The 16,784-nt window shown below is 43.2% G+C and overlaps 1 protein-coding gene across 1 annotated transcript in view; it reads right to left on the minus strand.

Moving 5' to 3' along the window:
• The window catches only part of LOC311129465 (interleukin-1 receptor type 1-like), a 34,522-nt gene that overhangs the window by 3,964 nt on the left and 13,774 nt on the right, over positions 1-16,784 (minus strand). Inside the window, exons 2-7 of the mRNA XM_084161758.1 lie at positions 15,145-15,222; positions 8,780-9,032; positions 8,439-8,619; positions 7,105-7,294; positions 3,898-3,960; positions 3,600-3,735 (exon numbers count right to left, since the gene is read on the minus strand). Of these exons, the coding sequence (XP_084017884.1) occupies positions 3,600-3,735; positions 3,898-3,960; positions 7,105-7,294; positions 8,439-8,619; positions 8,780-9,032; positions 15,145-15,220 (899 nt within the window). The 5' untranslated portion in view covers positions 15,221-15,222. The remainder of the gene's footprint in view (positions 1-3,599; positions 3,736-3,897; positions 3,961-7,104; positions 7,295-8,438; positions 8,620-8,779; positions 9,033-15,144; positions 15,223-16,784) is intronic.

A 16,784-nucleotide genomic window follows, 5' to 3' on the forward strand; every position in this document is an offset into this window, starting at 1 on the left:
CATCCGTTCTATTGGCCAACGTGCAATCACTGGAGAATAAACTGGATGAGCACCGTTCTAGACTATCCTACCAACGGGACATTAAAAACTGTAATAGCTTATGTTTCACCAAGTCGTGGCTGAACTACGACACGGATAATATACAGTTGGCTGGATTTCCGTGCATCGGCAGGACAGAAGCGGCGCTCCTAGTGGCCAGGAACTTTAATGCAGGCAAACTTAAATCCATTTTACCTCATTTCTACCAGCATATCACATCTGCAACCAGAGGGAAAAAACCCTAGACCACTTTTACTCCACACACAGTGACGCATACAAAGCTCTCCTTCGCCCTCCATTTGGCAAATCTGACCATAATTCTATCCTGCTGATTCCTGCTTTCAAGCAAAAACTAAAGCAGGAAGTACCAGTGACTCGCTCAATATCAGAAGACGCGGATGCTACGCTACAGGACTGTTTTGCTAGCACAGACTGGAAGAAATCCCGCTATGCCATCAGACTAACCATCAAACAGGCAAAGCGTCAATACAGGACTAGGATTGAATCCTACTACACCGGCTCTGATACTCGTCAGATGTGGCAGGGCTTGCAAACTATTACGGATTACAAAGGGAAACCCAGCAGCGAGCTGCCCAGTGACGCGAGCCTATTAGATGGGCTAAATGCCTTTTATGATCGCTTCGGGGCAAGCAACACTGAAGCATGCATGAGAGCACCAGCTGTTCCAGACGACTGTGTGATCACGCTCTCCGTAGCCTTTAAACAGGTCAACATTCACAAGGCCGCGGGGCCAGACGGATTACCAGGACGTGTACTCAGATCCTGCATGGACAAACTGGCAAGTGTCTTCACTGACATTTTCAACCTTTCCCTGAGCAAGTCTGTAACACCTACATGTTTCAAGCAGACCACCATAGTCCCTGTGCCCAGAAAAGCGAAGGTAACCTGCCTAAATGACTACCGTCCCGTAGCACGTCGGTAGCCATGAAGTTCTTTGAAAGGCTGGTCATGGCTCACATCAAGACCATCATCCCGGAAACCCTAGACCCACTCCAATTTGCATACCGCCCCCATGGATCAACAGATGACGCAATCTCAATCGCACTCCACACTGCCCTTTCCCACCTGGACAAAAGGAACACCTATGTGAGAATGCTGTTCATTGACTACAGTTCAGCGTTCAACACCATAGTGCCTACAAAGTTCATCACTAAGCTAAGGACCCTGGGACTAAACACCTCCCTCTGCAACTGGATCTTGGACTTCCTGACGGGCCGCTCCCAGGTGGTAAGGGTAGGCAACAACACATCTGCCAAGCTGATCCTCAACACTGGGGCCCCTCAGGGGTGCATGCTTAGTCCCCTCCTGTACTCCCTGTTCACCCATGACTGCGTGGCCAAGCACGACTCCAACACCATCATTACGTTTGCTGACGACACAACAGTGGTAGGCCTGATCACCGACAACGATGAGACAGCCTAAAGGGAGGAGGTCAGAGACCTGGCAGTGTGGTGCCAGGACAACAACCTCTCCCTCAACGTGATCAAGACAAAGGAGCTATCGTGGACTACAGGAAAAGGAGGGCCAAACACGCTCCTATTCACATCGACAGGGCTGTAGTGGAGCTGGTCGAGAGTTTCAAGTTCCTTTGTGTCAACATTAATCAAATGGCCACCTGGACTATCTACATTGACACCCCGCCCTCCCTTTGTTTTTACACTGCTGCTACTCGCTGTTTATTATCTATGCATAGTCACTTTACCCCTACCTACATGTACAAATTACTTCGACTAACCTGTACCCCCGCTGATTGACCTGGTACCGGTACACCCTGTATTTAGCCTCGTTATTGTTATTTTATTGTTTCTATTTCTTGAACTGCATTGTTGGTTAAGGGCTTGTAAGTAAGCATTTCACGGTAAGGTCTACACCTGTTGTATTCGACGCATGTGACAAATAAAATGTGATTCGATTTGATTTTGTGAAGTTCCAAAGTTTCAAAGCAAGCACTATGTATTAAGGTATATGGAGCCTATCTTAATCTCAGTGGTATACCTGATACGATACCAACAGTTTAGATACTATACAGTAAAACATCCATCTGGATGACACAGAATACAGTCATATACAGTGCCGTGAAAAAGTATTTTCTCCTTTCTGATTTTCTCTATTTTTGCATATTTTTTATAGTGAATGTTATCAGATCTTCAACCAAAACCTAATATTAGATAAAGGAACCTGAGTGTACAAATAACAAACCCAAAAATTATACTTATTTTATTTATTTAATTAACAAAGTTATGCAAGTGTGAAAAAGTAACTGCCCCCTTACACTCAATAACTGGTTGTGCCACCTTTAGCTGCAATGACTGCAACCAAATGCTTCCTGTAGTTGTTGATCAGTCTCTCACATCGCTGTGGAGGAATTTGGCCCACTCTTGCATGCAACATTTTTGGGTTTTCAAGCATGAACTGCTAGTTTCAAGTCCTACCACAACATCTCAATTGGAATTAGGTCTGGACTTTGACTAGTAAATTACAAAACTTCAAATGTGTTGCTTTTTAACCATTTTCAAGTAAACTTGAATATGTGTTTTGGATCATTGTCTTGCTGCATGACCCAGCTGTGCTTCAGCTTCAGCTCACAGACAGATGGCCTTACATTCTCCTGTAGAACGTAATGGGACCCATGTCGTCCAAAATGTTATACTTTTGACTCATCTGTTCATAGAACATTCTTCAAAGAGTCTTGATGATTCAGGTGCTTTTTGGCAAACTTGAGTCAACTTTTTGGATGAGATGGGTCCCATTATGTCTGACGAAAAGCAAACACTGCATTACACAGTAAGAACCTCATACTGTAAGTCAAGCATGGTGGTGGTATTGTGATGGTTTGGGGATGCTTTGCTGCCTCAGGACCTGGACGACTTGACTTAATAGAAGGAACCATGAATTCTGCTCTGTATCAGAGAATTCTACAGGAGAATGTCATGCCATCCGTCTGTGAGCTGAAGCTGAAGCGCAGCTGGGTCATGCAGCAAGACAATGATCCAAAACACAATTATCTCCCTCACTAACTTCAAGCATCAGTTGTCAGAGCACCTTACCGATCACTGCACCTGTACACAGCCCATCTGAAATTAGCCCGCCCAACTACCTCATCCCTATATTGTTATTTATTTTGCTCATTTGTACCCCAGTATCTCTATTTGCACATCATCTCTTGCACATCTATCATTCCAGTGTTAATACTAATTGTAATTATTTTGCACTATAGCCTATTTATTGCCTTACCTCCATAACTTGATACATTTGCACACACTGTATATGTATTTATTTCTGTTGTATTTTTTACTTTGTTTTGTTTTACCCCATATGTAACTCTGTGTTGTTGTTTTTATCGCACTGCTTTGCTTTATCTTGGCCAGGTCGCAGTTGTAAATGAGAACTTGTTCTCAACTGGTTTACCTGGTTAAATAAAGGTGAAAAAAAAAAAAAAAAAAAACACAATCAAGTCTACATGAAAATGGTTAAAAAGCAACACATTTGTAGAATTCTTACAGTGTGTATTGCGATACTGTTGTGTTGTCTCAACCTACCTTTGTGATTCCTGAAAGATGCGCTCTGAGACAATTTTGGAAATTGAGTTATTGCTAGCTTTCCAATTCAAATCCGTGCAACATTTATTCCCCACACTCGGCACAAACACCCGACACATCTTACTGAAGGAAGAACCTAGGGGGCAAACATTGAATTCTTTATTTGGATCATGAATGAAAATAAATAATAAACTCACGCACGCACGCGCACACACACACACACACACACACACACACACACACACACACACACACACACACACACACACACACACACGTTCTCTAGTGGTTTACTCACCCAGATCTGCTTTGATGATCTCATTGGCAGGTTCAACCACTTTGGGCCATAGGCAATACTGCACTGAAATTATGACAATGATTCATAAACATCATAGAAAGACACAGAAATATTCAGTCACCTGACCCTATAGAAAACAACCCTTTCTAAGCTCTCAAAGAGCAAAGTTTCAAAGCAGCCTCTATGAACTCATAACCTCTGATTCAGGGTCATATACAGTGCCTTCAGAAAGTATTCACACCCCTTGACTTTTTCCACATTTTGTTGTGTTACAGCTTGAATTTGAAATTGATGCAATTTATATACCCCATAATGTCAAAGTGGAATGTTTTTAGAAATGTTTACAAATTAATTAAAAATGATGAAATGTCTTGAGTCAAGAAGTATTCAATGCCTTAGTAATGGCAGCCCTATATAAGTTCAGGAGTAAAATGTTGCTTAACAAGTCACATTATAAGTTGCATGGACTCACTCTGTGTCACGCCCTGGCTCTAGGGACTCTTTTATGTTGAGCCAGGGTGTGTAGAGTCTATGTTTTGTGTTCATTGTTTCAGTATCTAGTTCATGTGTTTCTGTGTTGGCCGGTGTGGTTCTCAATCAGAGGCAACGAGAATCAGCTGTTGCTTGTTGTCTCTGATTGGGACCCATACTTAGGCAGCCGTTTGGCAGTTGTGTTTTGTGGGATCTTGTTCCGTGTTGGTTTGTGTTTGTTACCAAGGACTTCACGTATCGTTTTGTTGTTTTTGTTCGTGTGGTGAATATAAATAAAGTATGTTTGCATTCCACGCTGCGCCTTGGTCCGCTCCTTTTGACGATCGTGACAGAAGATCCCACCATAACAGGACCAAGCAGCATGTCCAGGAGCAGACAGCCTGGACTTGGGAGGAGATATTGGACGGGAAAGGGTCCTGGACTTGGGAGGAGATCCAGGCCGGTATGGATCGCCGTCCGTGGGAGGAGACGGTGGAGGCGCGCCTTAGAGAGGAGCAGCGGCGCCAACCGGGCCGACGTCGGACACGCAAGAGGCAACCCCAATAAATTTTTAGGGGGGGGCACACGGCATGGACGACGGGGCTGCTGGAGGCAGCTACAGGGCGAGGTTGGGGATTAGGAGAGTAGGCCACCGGGTTTGGGGGGCCGGAAGGGAGGTTGGCGGAGCCTAGAGGTAGAGCACAGTCAACTCCCCGTACTCAGGCTAGGCAGCGTGAGACTGGGCAGGTTCCGAGATATGCGGAGCTGCGTACAGTCCGGTACGTCCTGTGCGAGCACCACGCACGTGTCGTGCTAAGGTGGGCATGCAGCCAGGACGGAGTGTGCCGGCTCAACGCTCGTGGCCTCCAGTACCCCTCCTCGGTCCCGGATATCCTGCGCCAGTGTCACGTGCTGTTGTGCCAGTACGTGTACACAGCCCTGTACGTCCTGTGCTGATGCCTCACACAGAGTGTGTTAAGATAGGCATTCAGCCAGGACGGGTTGTGTCAGCTCTTCGTTCCAGACCTCCAGTCCGTCTCCACAGCCCGGTCCGGCCTGTTCCTGCCCCTCGTACCAAGACTGTGGTGCGCGTCGCCAGCCCGGCCCGGCCCATTCCTGCTCCCCGCACCAAGTCAGTGGTGCGCGTCGTCAGCCCGGCCCGGCCCGTTCCTGCTCCCCGCAACAAGCCAATGGTGCGCGTCGTCAGCCCGGCCCGGCCCGTTCCTGCTCCCCGCAACAAGCCAATGGTGCGCGTCGTCAGCCCGGTCCGGCCCATTCCTGCTCCCCGCACCAAGCCTGTGGTGCGCGTCGTCAGTCCGGCACAGCCCGTGCCCATTTCACCGGTGCCTGGTCAGGTACCGGTCAGCTGCTCCACACCAGAGCCTAAGCAATCCGCTCCACCGATGTCCAGTCCAGCTCCAGCCAGCGGGACCAGACCAGGGGCACTACGGGGGGGTTATTAGAGGGTGGTGGTCACGCCCGGAGCCGGATCCGCCTCCGAGCAGGAATGCCCACCCGGCCCTCCCCTGCTCGGTTTATGTTGGCGCGGTCGCAGTCCGCGCCTTTGGGGGGGGGGGGGTACTGTCACGCCCTGGCTCTAGGGACTCTATATGTTGAGCCAGGGTGTGTAGAGTCTATGTTTTGTGTTCATTGTTTCAGTATCTAGTTAATGTGTTTCTGTGATGGCCGGGGTGGTTCTCAATCAGAGGCAACGAGAATCAGCTGTTGCTTGTTGTCTCTGATTGGGAACCATACTTAGGCAGCCGTTTGGCAGTTGTGTTTTGTGGGATCTTGTTCCGTGTTGGTTTGTGTTTGTTACCAAGGACTTCACGTATCGTTTTGTTGTTTTTGTTCGTGTGGTGAATATAAATAAAGTATGTTCGCATTCCACGCTGCGCCTTGGTCCGCTCCTTTTGACGATCGTGACACTCTGTGTGCAATAACAGTGTTTCAAATGATTTTTGAATGACTACCTCATGTCTGTACCCCACACATACAGTACAATTATATGTAAGGTCCCTAAGTCAAGCAGTGAATTTCAAACACAGATTCAACCACGAAGACCAGGGAGGAAAACCTGGTTCCGTTTGCTTTCCACCAGGCACTGGGAGATGAATTCACCATTCAGCAGGTCAACAACCTTAAACACAAGGCCAAATCTACACTGAAGTTGCTTACGAAGAATACAGTGAATGTTCCTGAGTGGCCGAGTTACAGTTTAGACTTAAATCTGCTTGAAAATCTATGGCAAGACCTGAAAATGGTTGTCTAGCAATGATCAACAACCAACTTGACAGACCTTGAAGAATTTTGAAAAGAATAATGGGGAAATGTTGCACAATCCAGGTGTGGAAAGCTCTTAGACACTTACCCAGAAATGCTCACAGCTGTAATCTCTGCCAAAGGTGATTCTAAGATATATTGACTCAGGGAGTTGAATACTTATGTAATCAGATATATTAGTGTTCTATTTTTCTATTTTTTTCTATTTTTAATGTTAGACTTTTTCTTACACTTTGACATTACAGGATATTTTGTGTAGATTGTTAACAAAAAATGACTATTAAATCCCTTTTAATCCCACTATGTAACACAACAAGATGTGGAGAAAGTCAACTGGTGTGAATACTTTCTGAAGGCACTGTATCTCTGTAATGGCTGTGGTAAGGATTGGGGGTATATGGTAATAATCTGTGGTTAGGGACAACCTTTATGAGCTCTGCCAACAAAACTCACCGTCCACCGTACCGTTGATGGTCTCTGAGATCCTGCCGCTGAGCCCTTCCAAGTTAAAGGTCATGGTGCAGGTGTAGAACGCATGGTCCTCAGGGATGACCGCTTTTACATGGAGTAACTCCGTAACACTGTTATTGACATAGCTAAACCTGTTCCACAATGGGTCATCTTTCACAATGGGTTCACAGCCCTGAAAGGTTTAAAGTAGAAATCCACACTGAAAGGTAGTGGTAATGGAATGGAATATCATAGTAATGGAATATGGCTAATAAAACAAAATGAATACACAATTACAGATAAGTTGTGATAATGTCTTACCTTAGAAGACCTACTCTCAGAACAATTCAATGCAGTACAATGTGTGAGAGCAATGAACAATGTAAAGAGTATATACCGTATCTGATGGAACATTGTTCAAATGTAGTCACTAGTAGTAATAACCCCACATTCCTATAGTTTTAAACACAAATTAAGATTACATAGAGACAGACTGAATGACTGATAAGAAAGAGTTCAAACAGGCTTTCCAGCACTGTCAGGCAGGGGCAGACTGGGACCAGAAATCCGCCCTGGCATTTCTGACACACCAGACCATTTTTCCCTTGAGGCCCCGACATTGGCCCATTTTCTTTCCTTGAGGCCCCCAAAAGATCAATTTTTGTCACTGTGGACCCCGTTATTACATTGACATTTTTTACATTTTAGTCATTTAGCAGACGCTCTTATCCAGAGTGACTTACAGTTAGTGAGTGCATACATTTTCATACTGGCCCCCCGTGGGGAACGAACCCACAACCCTGGCGTTGCAAGCGCCATGCTCTACCAACTGAGCTACAGGGGACTACATCATGTCCAAATGTATCTCAAATTGATTTGAACATGATTACATTTTACGTTTTAGTCATTTAGCAGACGCTCTTATCCAGAGCGACTTACAGTTAGTGAGTGCATACATTTTACATACTGATGCGCGACAAATGCCAATATCGGTCAAATGACTTGAATGAGATTTGTGCCACAAATGCCAAAACGCTTCCATGTGACAACAGTGCAAGGGAAACCAAACCAAAGCACGTTGTTGTTATACCTTGTCCATAGACTGGCCTACAGGGTAAGGAAACCAATGTCATTGTAATTTGGGTGAACTTTGGGTGAACTAATTTGGTTATTAGCCAGATAATTATAATTATGTAAAAAAATAAAATAAATGACAATCCCATTGGGCTAAATATGTACCAGCCCATCCGGCATGGCCAGTCCACCCCTGCTGTCAGGCGTTCCCTCTCAACACTCTCCCATTGCACTGCACTGTCTGTTTACCCCATAGGACTCACCTTGTACCACTGAATGGAGTAATTGTCCACTTCCCTGATATGGTCACTCAATGGGCAGTTCAGAAAACCGGTGGCTTTGTTGGTCAGGACCTGGTCGGCCTTTTCTGGTCGACCGCATTCTTCTGGGTTGGTGTGGTTCACAATCAGTAAGGCCGATTTCTTATAGCACTGGGAGGGTAGTCTGTTTATCAAAGGTAACAGGAAAGATTTACAGCACACACACACACACACACACACACACACACACACACACACACACACACACACACACACACACACACACACACACACACACACACACACACACACACACACACAGCAGACAAAAGTATTGCCCCTACCTCACAACACACTCATAGTTTCCAGCATCCTCCATCGCGATGTTAAAAATCCACAGTGTCTTTCCCCGCGGCAGAGTCTTTCTTGTCTCCCTGGTTAGCTCTCTCCCAGTCCTTGGGTCATACCATGAGATGTTATAGGGGATGCTGCCGTTGTCAAACATATTGAGGTCCACCAGGGTGGATGTTAACATGGCAGCATCACCGGAAACTGAAAACACCTGCTCAACCTCTCGTCCTTTGTCCTCACAGAGATCTGCACACAAAGAGTATATAAAGTAAAGTAAAGACAAACATGAGGCACAGGGACTGTTTGCGGACCACCATCTTTTTTATTGAGGCCACCTCTTAAAGAAAAACACATGTTGGAGAAATGATGCACGGCAAAGAAATTATGCAATTATTACGCGTGTCATGTAGTATGCATAGACAGAGTCTTTACAGAGATGGTCCCTTCAAAATATATCTCTTCACAACAAATTCTCCAGTAAAAAAAATAATAACTATGAACACTGATGGTGTTAAATCAATACTGAAAGTGTTGAGTCTGTGGACCCATATAGACACCAGAACAGTGTTAAATTAACACACTGATTAGTGTAAAGCCTTTTTCAAATATTCCCACAGTGCCTTTCAAGCAAATTGTAGAGTTACCACCACTGTATTTGTAAGTGACAGAGACACGGCTGTTGCATTCATCAATTTTTGGTCCTACGGACTTCAAAAAGTGAGATCCTAAATGAGTATGTTGTCATAAAATATATATATATATATTTAACACAATGCCATACAGTGCATTCGGAAAGTATTCAGACCCCTTCACTTGTTCCACATTTTGTTACGTTACAGCCTTAAATAAATGTGTTTTTTTCCTTATCAATATACACACAATACCCCATATTGACAAAGCAAAAACAGGTTTTACATTTTTTTTGCAAATCAATTAAAAATTAAAAACTGAAATATTACATTTACATAAATATTCAGACCCTTTACTCAGTACTTTGTTGAAGCACCTTTGGCAGCGATTACAGCCTCGAGTCTTCTTGGGTATGATGCCACAAGCTTGGCACACCTGTATTTGGGGAGTTTCTCCCATTCCTCTCTGCAGATCCTGTCAAGCTCTGTAAGGTTACATGGGGAGCATCGCTGCACAGCTATTTTCAGGTCCCTCCAGAGCTGTTCGATCGGGTTCATGTCCGGGCTCTGGCTGGGCCACTCAAGGACATTCAGAGGCCTGTCCCGAAGCCACTCCTGCGTTGTCTTGGCTGTGTGCTTAGGGTCGTTGTCCTGTTGGAAGGTGAACCATCGCCCCAGTCTGAGGTCTGGAGCAGGTTTTCATCAAGGATCTCTCTTCTGTACTTTGCTCCGTTCACCTTTCCACATCAAGATGCTGCCACCACCATGCTTCACCGTAGGGATGGTATTGGCCAGGTGATGAGTGGTGCCTGGTTTCCTCCAGACGGGACGCTTGGCATTCAGGCCAAAGAGTTCAATCTTGGTTTCATTAGACCAGAGAATCTTGTTTCTCTTGGTCTGAGAGTCCTTAGGTGCCTTTTGGCAAACTCCCGAGTGGCGCAGTGGTCTAAGGCACTGCATCGCAGTGCTAGCTGTGCCACTAGAGATCCTGGTATGAATCCAGGCTCTGTCGTAGCCGGCCGCGACCGGGAGACCCATGGGGCGGCGCACAATTGGCCCAGCGTCGTGCAGAGTAGGGGAGGGAATGGCCGGCAGGGATGTAGCTCAGTTGGTAGAGCATGGCGTTTGCAACGCCAGGGTTGTGGGATTGATTCCCACGGGGGGCCAGCATTATTTTTTATTTTTTTTATTAACTGTAAGTCGCTCTGGCTAAGAGCGTCTGCTAAATGACTAAAATGTAAAATGTAAACGTAAGCGGGCTGTCATGTGCCTTTTACTGAGGAGTGGCTTCCGTCTGGCCTCTCTACCATAAAGGCCTGATTGGTGGAGTGCTGCAGAGATGGTTGTCCTTCTGGAAGGTTCTCCCATCTCCATAGAGGACCTCTGGAGCTCTGTCAGAGTGACCATCAGGTTATTGGTCACCTCCCTAACCAAGAACCTTCTCCCCTGATTGCTCAGTTTGGCCAGACTGCAAGCTATAGTAATAGTCTTGTGGTTCCAAACTTCTTCCATTTATGAATGATGGAGGGCACTGTGTTCTTGGGGACCTTCAATGCTGCAGAAAGGTTTTGGTACCCTTCTCCATATCTGTGCCTCGACAGAATCCTTTCTTGGAGCTCAACGGACAATTCCTTTGACCTCATGGCTTGTTTTTTGCTCTGACATGCACTGTCAACTGTGGGACAGGTGTGTGCCTTTCCAAATCATGTCCAATCAATTGAATTTACCACAGGTGGACTCCAATCAAGTTGTAGAAACATCTCAAGGATGATCAATGGAAATAGGATGCACCTGAGCTCAATTTCGAGTCTCATAGCAAAGGGTCTGAATATTTATGTAAATACTTGTTTATTTTTTTTGGTAAACATTTCTAAAAACCTGTTTTCTCACTTTGTCATTATGGGGTATTTTGTGTAGATTGATGAGGAAAATGTGCATTTAATCAATTTTAGAATAAGGCTGTAACGTAACAAAATGTGGAAAAGGTGAAGGGGTCTGAATAGTTGTGCACTGTATTTATTTCATAAGGCTTTATTTTGTGGGCATAGTTTTAACCAAATAAAGGAGCCTGAAACTCATGCACGTCACTTTGAACTAAAACCATGCCCATCATTATCATATTTCCCAGCTTGCTCTATCGCAGGATGAATGTTTTTAGAATTGTTTGTTTCAATATCTATATTTGTGCAGGTGCATTGATTGATTGATTAATATTATGCTACACAAAGATAAATAAGTGTTTGTCTCCCTTTAGTCACAAATGTAAACCTTTTATTCTGAGAGTGTAACACAAGGGCCTGAAACCCATGGTTTACAAGCCACATCAGGCCTGCAAGTCACATTATGCTAGCTTGCAAGGTGACATGTAATTCCCATTGGAATCCAATCAGTGGGTGGAGATCCAACAGTTGGAATAATTATTCACCTGAAATCTGCATTCAGAATGACTGCCTGGGTTAGGAACATTAGGAACTAACTGATTTGAACTAACTAATTGGATTAGTTTATAAAAATGTATGTCATTTATCTTTGTGTAGCACAAGATTAATCAGTCAATCAATGTATGTGCACAAACATAGATATTGAAACAAACAATTCTGAAATATCAACCTGCAATAGAGCCTGCTGGGAAATATGATAATAATGACGTGGTTTTAGTTCAAAGTTATATGTATGAGTTTCAGGCCCCTAAAAAAGGGTAAAACTAGGCCCTCAAAATGGCGTGTGGTATTGTGTTAAACATATATATTTTTAATGATAACATTCACTTAGGATCTCACTTAATACTGGGTGAAGTCCATAGGACCGAAAATGGATGAATACATCATCCATGTCTCTGTCAATAACAAATATAGTCATTGGTGATAACTCTACAATTTACTCAAAAGGCAAGGCACTCTGGGAAATATTTGAATAAGGCTTTACACTAATCCGTAAGTTAATTTAACACTGTTCCGGTGTTTATATGGGGTCCATAGACAACACTTTCAGTGTTGATTTAAAGGTCATGAATAGTTAAAATGATGTTTTTCATGAAATGTGATGATATTTGAAGGAAACCAGATCAAAGTATGATGACTAAAGTATGATAAGTTATACATTGATAAAGTTTGATCATAAAGTTACTGGTCCCCTCCCCCATGTCAAACACTTGGATTCATTATTTAGGGGACAACGTGACATCACCTTAACTCTCATTTTAACACACCACTGGTACTGTAACATGATATTCTCTTACCTAACTTAAATAAGTACCGCCTTTTAACCAACATCGGGGCAGAGGGGTGTGGTTTATACATCTAGATAGCTACTCTACTGGCGCCAAAATGTGACTGAATGGTGTCAGCAAATATAATTACAAGTTTACCCTATCAATCTATGGCAAATATTCTTATATGTTTCCCCTTTCATCTGTGTCTGGTGTTAGCTAGTTACTGGCTAGCGAGGTCTTCAGCCAGCATGGAACAAAAGGGGGAGAAGGGTCATTCAAAACTCTGACTCAGTTGTCATGTCAACACATCCGTCAGTGCTGCTGTGAAACACATCACAAAAGACATGCCAAACGGGAGATATACAGTGGGGAAAAAAAGTATTTAGTCAGCCACCAATTGTGCAAGTTCTCCCACTTAAAAAGATGAGAGAGGCCTGTAATTTTCATCATAGGTACACGTCAACTATGACAGACAAAATGAGGAAAAAAAATCCAGAAAATCACATTGTAGGATTTTTTATGAATTTATTTGCAAATTATGGTTGAAAATAAGTATTTGGTCACCTACAAACAAGCAAGATTTCTGGCTCTCACAGACCTGTAACTTCTTCTTTAAGAGGCTCCTCTGTCCTCCACTCGTTACCTGTATTAATGGCACCTGTTTGAACTTGTTATCAGTATAAAAGACACCTGTCCACAACCTCAAACAGTCACACTCCAAACTCCACTATGGCCAAGACCAAAGAGCTGTCAAAGGACACCAGAAACAAAATTGTAGACCTGCACCAGGCTGGGAAGACTGAATCTGCAATTGGTAAGCAGCTTGGTTTTAAGAAATCAACTCTGGGAGCAATTATTAGGAAATGGAAGACATACAAGACCACTGATAATCTCCCTTGATCTGGGGCTCCACGCAAGATCTCACCTCGTGGGGTCAAAATGATCACAAGAATGGTGAGCAAAAATACCAGAACCACACAGGGGGACCTAGTGAATGACCCGCAGAGAGCTGGGACCAAAGTAACAAAGCCTACCATCAGTAACACACTACGCCGCCAGGGACTCAAATCCTGCAGTGGCAGACGTGTCCCCCTGCTTAAGCCAGTACATGTCCAGGCCCGTCTGAAGTTTGCTAGAGTGCATTTGGATGATCCAGAAGAGGATTGGGAGAATGTTATATGGTCAGATGAAACCAAAATAGAACTTTTTGGTAAAAACTCAACTCGTCGTGTTTGGAGGACAAAGAATGCTGAGTTGCATCCAAAGAACACCATACCTACTGTGAAGCATGGGGGTGGAAACATCATGCTTTGGGGCTGTTTTTCTGCAAAGGGACCAGGACGACTGATCCGTGTAAAGGAAAGAATGAATGGGGCCATGTATCGTGAGATTTTGAGTGAAAACCTCCTTCCATCAGCAAGGGCATTGAAGATGAAACGTGCCTGGGTCTTTCAGCATGACAATGATCCCAAACACACCGCCCGGGCAACGAAGGAGTGGCTTCGTAAGAAGCATTTCAAGGTCCTGGAGTGGCCTAGCCAGTCTCCAGATCTCAACCCCATAGAAAATCTTTGGAGGGAGTTGAAAGTCCGTGTTGCCCAGCGACAGCCCCAAAACATCACTGCTCTAGAGGAGATCTGCATGGAGGAATGGGCCAAAATACCAGCAACAGTGTGTGAAAACCTTGTGAAGACTTACAGAAAACGTTTTACCTGTGTCATTGCCAACAAAGGGTATATAACACAGTATTGAGAAACTTTTGTTATTGACCAAATACTTATTTTCCACCATAATTTGCAAATAAATTCATTAAAAATCCTACAATGTGATTTTCTGGATTTTTTTCTCTCACTTTGTCTGTCATAGTTGACGTGTACCTATGATGAAAATTACAGGCCTCTCTCATCTTTTTAAGTGGGAGAACTTGCACACTTGGTGGCTGACTAAATACTTTTTTTCCCCACTGTATATATATATAAATGACATCAATGATGCAATTTCAATGTTGTTTGAGTTGCTTTTTGTGTCACCAAATTTGCTTAAGATGATTTTACTGCAACACTGCTCACTGCATCCAAGTTGCTTGACATAGGTGTTTCAAAGAGCTGTCAGTCAAGGCGAACTAATTAATATAAGCTCACCACCCACTCAGCCTGTCTTTTTCAACTTCCTGGTAGTTACCCATGAGAGAAATAGTACTTTTCAGAATGACTGTTCAGGACCTTTAAAACTCTGTTTTTTTAAACTGGAGAATTTGCTGTGTGCTTAACCTTTCAGAACAACAAGAAACATAGATATTTGCAGGGCTGCTGTTTCAAAGGATTTAATTCCATCAACACCCACCAGAGGTCAGAGTTAAGTCATGACAAAGTGAAGGACCATGTTTCTGCCTATAGAGCTGTTCAATTGATACAGTTTAATTCAATCTGTACTTCTAGCTGTCCTCGTAACATGATTGATTGATTGATTGATTAATTAATGGCTGATGAATTATGTTGGTAAATTCCATGCTACTTACCTCCTACTGCCTTGGCGCTGCCAGTGAGACAGAGGAGTGAGAAGAGTGAGAGCTGCAACATCTGACTCCAATCCATAGCTGAAACAAAGAGACACACAGAATCACTTGTGAGTTTTAGTCAGGCATTGCCATAATAGGCTCAAACAAACTATCAGAATCAAGGGTCACATCACACTATCCAAAATCTTCAGCAAAAGAAATGATCTCACACACACAAACGTATCATGCTTCTTTCTGACCATCCACTGAATCCCTTACTTGTCAACTGAATGTCTGTTTCCCACACAAACACACACCAGAGCTACACAGCAAATTATAGACTGAGAGTTTTAAATTAACACTGAAAGTGTGGACCCCTATAGACACTGGAAAGTGTTCAATTAACACACTGCTTGGTGTAAAGCCTTATTTTTTTCCCAGAGTGCCTTGCCTTTCAAGTGAATTGTAGAGTTACAGTACTATCCATGACTGTATTTGTTAGTGACAGAGACATGGTTGTTGCATTCATCCATTTTCAGTCCTAGGGACTTCACCAAGTGATATCCTGAGCAAAAATGTTATCATATATGGTTTATTCTTTAACACAATACAATATGTAATTCATATGCTCTAATGTTAAGGGCCTACACTCTGAACATAACAATTAAATGTTGAATTAACACTCAATGTTGGTGTTAATAACCAGAGTTGAACCAAAACCACACCCATCATAATCATATTTCACAGCGTGCTCTATTTCAGGTTGATTTAAAAAACATAAAAGAAATGATATATCTATGTTTTTGCATGTACATTGATTAATTAATGTTATGCATCTCAGATATAAATGTCATACATATTCTAAACTAATCCGATATGTTACTTGGACTTATTTAGCCGTTACTGAAAAGGTTGTTCCAGTTTAGATGTTTTAGGTAGTCTCATATTTCACTTTTCCCAACCCTGGCAGGAATTCTAAATGCAAGTTGTGGGTGATATAAAATTCAAAAGGTTGGATATCCCCATTCCGGCTGGATTTCTATCAGAATTAGACATCACTTTGCAAGCCAGCATAATGTGACAGGTTGCATGAATAACCCAACATGTTGGGTTTTTCCGAGTATCCAAACATGGGTTAATTTAACCATCCATTGGGTTTTTATTCATTTTCTTTCTGGGTTGACCAAGCAGCTCTATCTTTTTTTATGTAATCCATAGCTTATTTTCAGGAGGTGTGGCTTATTAGGTGTGTGGCATTTAGATAGTTATTTTTGGCCATCCGTGAGAGTAAATGTCAGTCCTGTCGATCATGATAATTTTGTAGACTGCAATGTCAAATTTTCCTTGAAAATTATTGCACGTCACATAATCTAATACAAAAATATGAACATTATTATTTACATATTACACTAAAGTGGTTACTATACCATTGGGGATATCACATTATGATTTGCATAGGCTTTTAAGGAACTCATATACTTTTTTTATTTTTTTGGTATACTTCTGTAGGCTTAATTATAACTACAAATATATAAGTGTTCAACCGTGACATGTGCTAACAATTCAACAGAACAGATTAACCGGAATTACATTTACTCCCATGGGTGGACAAAAATAACTTCCTGAAAGCCACGCCACTACTACGCCAAGCCTCCAGTCTT

Source organism: Coregonus lavaretus (assembly GCF_964263955.1).
Source record: "Coregonus lavaretus genome assembly, chromosome: 5".
In the NCBI taxonomy this organism is placed as follows: domain Eukaryota; kingdom Metazoa; phylum Chordata; class Actinopteri; order Salmoniformes; family Salmonidae; genus Coregonus; species Coregonus lavaretus.